Source organism: Entamoeba invadens (genome assembly GCF_000330505.1).
Source record: "Entamoeba invadens IP1 unplaced genomic scaffold scaff_1105074726617, whole genome shotgun sequence".
NCBI lineage: Eukaryota > Evosea > Mastigamoebida > Endamoebidae > Entamoeba > Entamoeba invadens.
This window is the reverse complement of record NW_004440240.1, coordinates 119934-128864: the sequence shown is the minus strand read 5'-3', so window position 1 is coordinate 128864 and position 8931 is coordinate 119934. Positions and strand designations below refer to the sequence as shown.

The 8931-nt window shown below is 27.0% G+C and overlaps 2 protein-coding genes across 2 annotated transcripts; both read left to right on the top strand.

The window, feature by feature from the left end:
• Positions 1 to 7: 7 nt before the first annotated feature.
• EIN_194370 (transmembrane protein) lies at positions 8 to 844 on the top strand (the record flags this gene model as incomplete). The annotated part of the gene is made up of 1 exon (XM_004255421.1): positions 8 to 844. A coding segment is annotated over one exon (837 nt), but the record flags the coding sequence as incomplete, so codon positions are not given.
• Positions 845 to 3082: 2238 nt separating this feature from the next.
• Positions 3083 to 4069, top strand: EIN_194360 (protein ASC1, putative; the record flags this gene model as incomplete). Its single annotated transcript, XM_004255420.1, has 1 exon — positions 3083 to 4069. One exon carries the CDS (start codon positions 3083 to 3085, stop codon positions 4067 to 4069), a length of 987 nt encoding a protein of 328 aa, XP_004255468.1.
• Positions 4070 to 8931: the final 4862 nt, after the last annotated feature.

Here is an 8931-nt window from a genome sequence, read left to right as displayed (position 1 = left end):
CTGAGTCGTTTACGCTACTGTGACGGCGTATGAGAGGAGCGGGTTACTAGAAAAGGGCGATGTAGAGGAAACGAAGAGAGTTTATTATGAGACTAACAAGGGACTTCTATGTATAACGGCGGTGGTGACTGTGTTACATTCTCTATTTGAAGTTATGGCATATACAAATGAGATTGAGTTTTGGAGAGGAAAAGATCACTATGTAGGCGTATCTACAAAAAGTGTCATATTAGAATTAGTTGGGCAAATTATAATTTTTCTATATCTCAAGAATAGTGATGCGAGTCTCTTGATTTTAATATTTTCGTTTATTGGCGTGGTTGTCAATCTCTACAAGATTTCTAAAGTGTTTGATTTCTTTTCATTTGGAAAACAAAAAGGTCGGAACGAAGCGAATCAAGATGAAATGACAAAAACGAAAGAATATGACAATATTGCTTTGTTCTGGGTTGGTGTTATTTGTGGACCTATTTTTGTGTTATATACACTTTATATGATTTTAACAAACGAAATTAATGATATCTATTCTTTTGTTATTAGTATATTAGCCGGTTTAGTTTATACCTTTGGATTTGTCCAAATGATGCCACAACTATTTATTAATTATAAAATGAAATCAGTTGCTAATATGCCTTGGAAAGTATTTTTATATAAATTTTTAAATACTATTGTCGACGATCTGTTCTCTTTTGTTGTCAAAATGCCAACTTTACACAGAATCTCGTGTTTTAGAGATGACTTGATTTTTGTGGCTTATTTGTACCAAAGAAAAATCTATCCAGTCGACGATATGAGAATGGACGCGTTAAGGTGGGAAGACGCAGACAAAACGAAAATTGATTGATTTGTGATTTTTTTGGATTTCTCTTGTGGTTGATAATACTATATATTGATAGATTTTTTTAGTTTATTTTTAGTAATATAAATTTAAATTATAGTCGGGTGATAAAGGGGGTTAATTTGGGACAGAAGTAGTTAATTCGAGTAAAAAACTATAAAATATAATTTCTTTAACCATAAAAGTATTAGAAGGGTTTTTTCAATTAACTACTTTGAAAATAATAAAAGAAAACCATAACTTTCTATTTTTGATATTATTCAATCTTTGAAAACAATGGAAGAAGTAGAGAAAGGAACCCTTGATGAAACAACCACAGGCAATCAACATAAAAAAGCAATTCAAATACAAGAAACCAGTTTAAAAATTGTATTTCAATATATTCATGATATATATGGTTAAAATGCCAGAGTTTAATGAATTAACAACAGTGTCAATTTTTTAAAGTGTCACGGAATCACTGAAAATTTATCATTTGTTAAAATCTTTCAATCTTTCGTTGTTGAACCATTCCCATTGAGAAAGGAAAAGAGAAAGACCATTTTAACATTAAAACAATTGGAGTTGAAGAAGAGCAGAAAAGAAATGAAACAAAGGAAAAAACAAAGGAAAATTCTTTAACAAAACAAGTTTCAGACAAATTATAAAAAGTGCTGCGTTTTAGATTTCCACATTCTCTAAGTGAACAAATTGAGGTGTTTTTGTTTATTTTTGAAATAGAAATTTATAATTATTCAATTTATAATCATATTAAATAAAAAACGATAATTTATATTATTATTTTAATTTTATGTTTATTTTGACCTTTAAATAGATTTTTTAAAAATTATAGTTTCAAAATTATATTTATCAATTAACTACCTTTGTCCCTTTTTAATGCTATTTATCCCCCGACTATATTAATTTTTAATATTATATTTATTTTTAAGATAAAACAAACAATAAAAAATGTTTTTTCAAACAATTTTTTTATTTGTATTATTTTAGGGTTTATGTTAAACAATTTCATTCCTTTACAAAAATCAAAAGCCATTTATAAACTATATTTTAATTAAAAAACAACCTTAATGATAAAAAGGATTTTATTTTCTTAAAATTAAATAAACCCTGAAGAAACAATTGGAATTTTATTGATAAAGTAGGTTGTTTATTGGCATTAAAATTGTGTCATTTATCAGGAATTTGTATTTCTCATTTTTCTATTTTTGTTATTAAAAACAACAATGACTTATTGATTTTATTACTATAGAATAATTAAAATATTAATAATATTAGTAAAAAAAAGAACACAATAAAGCTATAAAAAGATTAGTGAAAACGTTTTTGTGCAAAAATTATAAATGAATTATTACAATAATAAATTATACTATTTTTAATATTATAACTAATTTTTTTCAAAAAAAACAAATGAAAAGAAAATGCCGATAAATAAAAAGGGTTTAATTTGAATCAATAAATTTACAATAATAATAGTAAATAAAACATTTTATCGGGAAATGATAAACATAAAATTGATAGCAGCAAATACAAAAAGAAACAACCAAAAATTAAAACCTCAAAAAGTCTTTTGTCAAATTATAAATCCCACATTTTGTTCACAAAATCCACTTCTCTCCTCAAATGTCCCAAAAAAACACTTTACTAAAAAAAACACGTAAATTTAACATGTAGCAATGAAGTAATGCACTTTTGGTCATCTTATTCAACAAAGTTGTTATTCGACAGACCAAACTATTTTAAGTGTGACATTTTATCATGTAAAGCTCACACGTCTCGACACGAGTTGTTTTTTCACCTATTTTCCGTCTTAAAAAACACAAAATGAAACGTCTCTCCTCAGCCCGCTGTCAATGCCACTCTACAATAATAAAAAATTAATAAAACTAATTGAATAGCTTTGGCCTTATTTCCTCTGTTTTCTATTAACCACAATTTGAGTTTAATTCAAAATTTCTTTACCTCACCAAAAATTAGATTTCCCACACTTTTACTCTTTTTATTTGTATTCACACAGGTTATATGGGGTCAAATAAAGTTTATTTTTAACACCTGAAAATTGCCATTCCCACAGAAATGCCCAGAAATTTGACCGAAAAAGAGAACGCAAGTTATCGCGACTGGATCATGAGCAGATTTCCTCCACATAACAGACACCAATTTTCGGTCTTATTTCTCCACAGAAATTCTTCAAAGGATATGACACTATATAAACACTTTTAACTTCAAAACACACACCAATTTACTATGAAAAGTATCCCAAAGGTCAATGGCGTCTTCGATCACTCATTTGTCCTTCAACTCTTCATTCTATTTCCCTTTGTAGCTCTTTGTGTACCATCGACGTTCTTCCGTTCAGACGAATATAGCGATTACGTCCCATCACTCTTAGACTTGTTACCAACGGTCTTCTTTGTTCTAATCATCTCTGGGCTTCGCGAGGTCCTCGCGAACAATTTGTTCATGAAACTTGGCGAGAAGTTCATTCCACACAAAGCGGAGTGGACGGAGGACTTCAGGAATTTCCGAGTCGAGCGCTTTGGACTGACTCTTTTTAAGACTGTGTATTACTTCATTGTCACACCAATTGGATTCTACTTATTCAGAAATGAAGACTGGATGCCTCAAGCTCTTTTTGGTCAAGGGAAAAGTGACTTGAATCTGTTATGGGAGAATTTCCCATATATGGAACCAGTCAAGTACATTGCGTTCTATTACTCCTTTGAATTGGGGTATCATTTGCACTCGTTGATATATCACATGTTCATCGTCCCCCCTCGAAATGACTTCTACGAGACTTTGTTACACCACTTAGTCACCGTGATGTTAATATTTCTCAGCTATTTTAATAACTGCGCGAGAATAGGAGTCTTAGTGATGATATTACATGACATCGTAGACGCAATTATGTACGCGGGAAAGGCTTTGAATGATGTGGCGAATGACTACGTCGTCGTAACGGCATTTAGTGGAGTATTAGTGTCGTATGCCAGATTTAGACTATGGGTGTTACCAAGGTACATCATACCAGCTGCTATTAATGCGGGAAATTATATACCAAAAGACGCATCGTGCGGGAAGCTAATTTGGATAGTCTGTGTAATGATGTTAGTCGCATTGTTTGGACTACATGTCTACTGGTTCTCCCTTATTTTGGACATGGTCAAAAAACTGGTGTGCAAAGAGGGAATTGTCGACCCCCATGCAACGAAAAAGGCTGTTATAGCTCAATAAGTAATGTATTCTGTTTTTTTTAATTGGGTTATGTTTGTTTAATTTTATAATTGTCATTTATAATAGAAATGGTATTGGCTGTTTGAAAACTTTTAATAGAAGAGCGTTTAAAAAAGTTTTTAAAACATTTTAAAAAGGCGAATTGTATTGTCACGTTTGTTATTAATTTTTTATTCTTTTATTCTGCTTTTGAATAACAGAATATTATTATACAACGAATAGTTGTGTATGACAACATACATTTTATATATAAAAATGCTGTTTTTTGAATTGTGAAATAAAAATTTTTAAGTCATTATTTGAAGCTTGACTTAACTTTTAATGTATTAAAATAATATTATAATGTATATTAGAGTATGATTATTCGTTATTTCCAAACATAATAATTTTATGTTTGATGTTTATATATTTAAAATAGTTTAATGGTTATCAATTTTAATATCTGAAGATTTATTTGAATGTACACAATTAGAAAAAAAACATTAAACATTAATATTAAAAAGTTAATTATTATTAAATTTATTCAATTAATAGTGTTCAAGTCAACAATAATTATTTTTACAAATAATACAACATGTCAATATAATAAATTACTTGATAACAGTATAATTACTTTAAAATATAACAATTGATTAATTAATTATTTGTTAGTTTTAATACTACTATTTAATGTGATACGAAGTTGTGTATAAATGTCAAGGTTCTGTTTTTTGTTTTTGAGTCGATCGATAAACATTTTTAATCTGACCATTGCTAAATGTTCGTTGTCTCGTCGTTGTGACTTCACTTGATACTAAAGGAGTAGATATAGCCAAACTACTAAACTCTCCATTATGTTTCATTGTACTTCTTTTGAATGAGAGTTTTTTCTGTTGCCCACTTTTTATAATTCCAGCCTTGATATGTTTCACTGCTTTTTCGTGGACTTGAGTCTCAAACCCCGATAGTTCGAATCTGTAACCACTGTAGTACTCACATTTTTGAACATTTTCTTGTGTATCATATACACTTTGAATTATAAGTTGTTTCAATTCCCTCAATAATTCATTTTTGGAGTTACCTTTAATCTTTCTTAAATCTGTAATTAGCTTAAAGTAATATTCAAACATTAATTTGAATTCGACAAATGTCGATGTAAATTGTATTTTTTAATTCTCTTTTTAGAGGTTTGGTTTCAAGTAATTTTTTAATTTGATTTATTCTTTTTAACAAATCAGTAAGAATAAATAAGTAATTTGACTCTTTCAAAGAAGTTTTTATTTTATTCAAACAACGATTGAAATCATTTTCTAATATTGAAGGGTGGATAATAAATTGTTAATACATTTTAAAATATTTCCTTCTCGATTTTCAATTGTACTAATATATCGTAGGTCTATTTTCGTTGTATGTGAAGTGTGTTTTTTGAAATGTTTTGTCATTAATTCAAAGTTGTGGACAAAATTTCTGAATAAAGGAATAATTCTTTGTAATGCTTTTCGGATCTCTTCCTCAATTTCCGAAAAATTTAACGTTGGAACTCCTTTGCAAACACTAAGAACAATCAAAAATATGACAACCATGGAAATAAAAAGATGTTTGTTATTCTTTAAAAAGTTGAGTGTTGAATAAATTTTGATAATTATCTATTATTAATAATCGTAATAATGAATACAAAAACATTACTTCTAACGTTTTTCTTGTTAAAATATGTGTATTTTTGAAGTTTATTTTTGAAGATGTTATAAGTTTAATATTAACAAAATAATAAAATTCAAAATTAAATTGATATGTTAAAAATAAAAAAAGGGTGTCATTATTTTTATTTTTTTATTATTTAAATCGTTTTATTATATCATTTAAAGTTATTATTGATTAAATTTAAAAATTGATTATTTGATTCATAAGTTACGAATACTACTCATAAGTTATAACACAGTGCAATGTTTACACAAACATTTGAAATAAAAACCATATGTTATTATAAAAAAATTTTTCATAATTTCTTTTTATGGATATCTATAATTTTCATTTATTATATCAGAAAATGATTTTTTAAAATAAAGTGTCAAAGTGATCTTTGATTATACTTAATCAAACAAATGATAATGACAAACCTGGTGATGATTTGTTTAAAAAGAATAAAAAACAAATTAAAGAAAACATAAAATACCAAATAATATGTATTTTATTAATTTAATTTATTATAAAAGACTTTGCTCTGTTTATGAAACAGAGTCTTGTTATAACACAATTTATTTGAAAAAAAACACAACAATAATTTTATAATTAATGTAATCATAACAACTATTTTTATAATGATTGTTCATTAATCGAATTGACTTCTAACTTTTAATTATATATACAAGCATAATTCATTGACATAGACACAAGCGATATAATTTTAAGAATAAAAACAACAAAAATAAATAAAATATAACAATGAATAATTATTTTGAAGACGTTTCATCTTCCGTTTTTGCCAGTGAAGTTGTTGGAGTTGTTCTATATGTATAAGTAACACTTGTTCCCGATCCTCTTTTATGACTTGTAGTTTGACCTTCACCTTCAACCAAAGGAGATTTCGCTTCCATTCTACTAAATACACCTTTGTGTTTCATCGATGTTCTCTTCGAAGTCAATTTTTTTCCTTTATCACTTCCACTAGCACCAGGTGATATATGTTCTAAAAATTCTTTGTGTATTGTACTGTAAACAGAAGGCAAATGAAAAGTAAGACCTCTGTAATAATCATACGAGTTTACTGATGTTTCTATTTCCAGTGCAATTTTTGTTAAAAGTTGTTTTAAACTTATGAGAAGACGATTATAAGTGAAAAATTGAACTCTCATCAAACAATCAACAAAGTTGTAACAATGTTCCAATAATCTTAAATATTCGGGAAAAGTTGATATGAATTGTTGAATCACCACTTCTGTTCCAAGAGGTCGTGTTTCAAAAGATGCTTTTAATTGATTCATTCTCCTTAGAAGTTCAGTTAAAATAAATATGTAATTTTTATCTTCTAAAGAAGATTTCATTCGATTAAGACATCTATGTAAATCAGTTTGAGATATAAAATTCATACTGTTGATTTCTCTAAAACATTGTAATACTCGTTTTTCTCTATTTTGTGTCGAATCGATATAATTCACATCATTTCTCTGTGTTATCGGATAATGGCTCGAAAATTGTATTCTCATCGCATCAAAATTATTAGTAAAAGTATTATATGATTGAATGAAGTCTCTAATACAAGCTTTAATTGATTCTTGATAATCAGCAATTGGTTGAGAGTTGACACAGCAGATCACAGTTAATAAAAATAAATTCATAATTTAAGATTTCGGACTTTGAATTTAAAAAATTATTTGGAATTAACTTTAAAATTTTTACCTCAAAAAAAATAATACATTTTATTTGATTTTTTTATGTTTAAAAAGAATTTAATTTTGACAAACAAATAAAATGGAAAACAAAAATTGAAAACAAATGAAAATAGAATTAATAACTCAAAGCAAATAGGTTTTAAATATCATTTGATGTTCTAAAAAATGAGATTAAATCATGATTTCTGTTGTTTAAATGTTCATATAAGCAATATTTTCATTAAAATCAAATAATATAACTTTTTAAATACAACAAAATAAATAAAATGACATTGGTTATTAAACTTTGAAGTATATGTTTTTTGACACATATAAATAACACCAATTTAATATTTTACTATATTGTATCACAAAAATTTTATTTTATTTCAAAATACCCTCAAAAGTGATGACAGGTATATTTATTTTATAAATAAATAAAATAAAAATATAAAAAAAATATTTTTATTTTTTAAATCAAAAATTAATTGTTGGGTTGACAAATATAAAAATAATGTAATAATAAAATATAATAAAGATATTGTTTGAAATGTAAAAGATATACTATATAATAAGTAATAATATAAGAAACATAAAAATAAATTTGTAGAGAACAACTTTTTAAGAATGGTTATATTAGATCGTTCTAACATTAAAAAATATTTTATTATAAACTAATATTTGGAATTGGTAATTGAATGTTTTCTTTTGTAAAAAAGAGAATAACATACCCTTCACTCTTGTAAGGTTTGACTGTATATAAATAATTTTTGTTGTCAAATTCACTCATGTGTTAAAACAATTGTGAACAGAATATAATAATTACAGAAATAATCAAAAGCTATATTCAATTCAATTCATTAAATTAATTTAAACATTGATTTATTTCAACTTGTGCCTTCAGCTCCTCTAGATGTTGTTGGATATGTTTTAAAATGTTGTTTACCAGTCTTTTGTTCAGAAGATGTTTGTACACTTTCAGCAAGAGGAGAATTAACAGCAAGTAGACTCATTTGTCCAGTTAACTGTTTCATTTTTTTAGTTTCCGACAATTTCTTTGGAGCTTTTCTTTCAACAGCTCCAGGAGCAACATGGGACATGAATTGTTTGTGCAATTTTGCCTCAACAAAAGGAAGACCAAAAATAAGTCCTCGATAATATGAATGTACTTTGACTGAGTTTTCAGTGTCGAAGGCCAATTTTATTAACATTCTTTTGAGTTCAATCAAAACTTCCATTTTATCAAGTGGTTTCATGCCTAAAAAACGCTGGGTAACATCAAAGCAGAGTTCTAACATTCTTAAAAATTCTGTAAAAGTTGACAAAAATTTGTTTGTTTCCCATTCTGATTCTAAAGGAGTCATTTCCAAAGAAGTTTTGATTTCATTTTGTCTCCTTACCAACTCCATTAACTTGTTTTGGTAATTTGTCTCTTCAATGGTATTCTTCATTATATAAAAACATCTTTCAAGTTCATCAAACGAAATTTCACTTAATGAAATTATATTAGCAAAA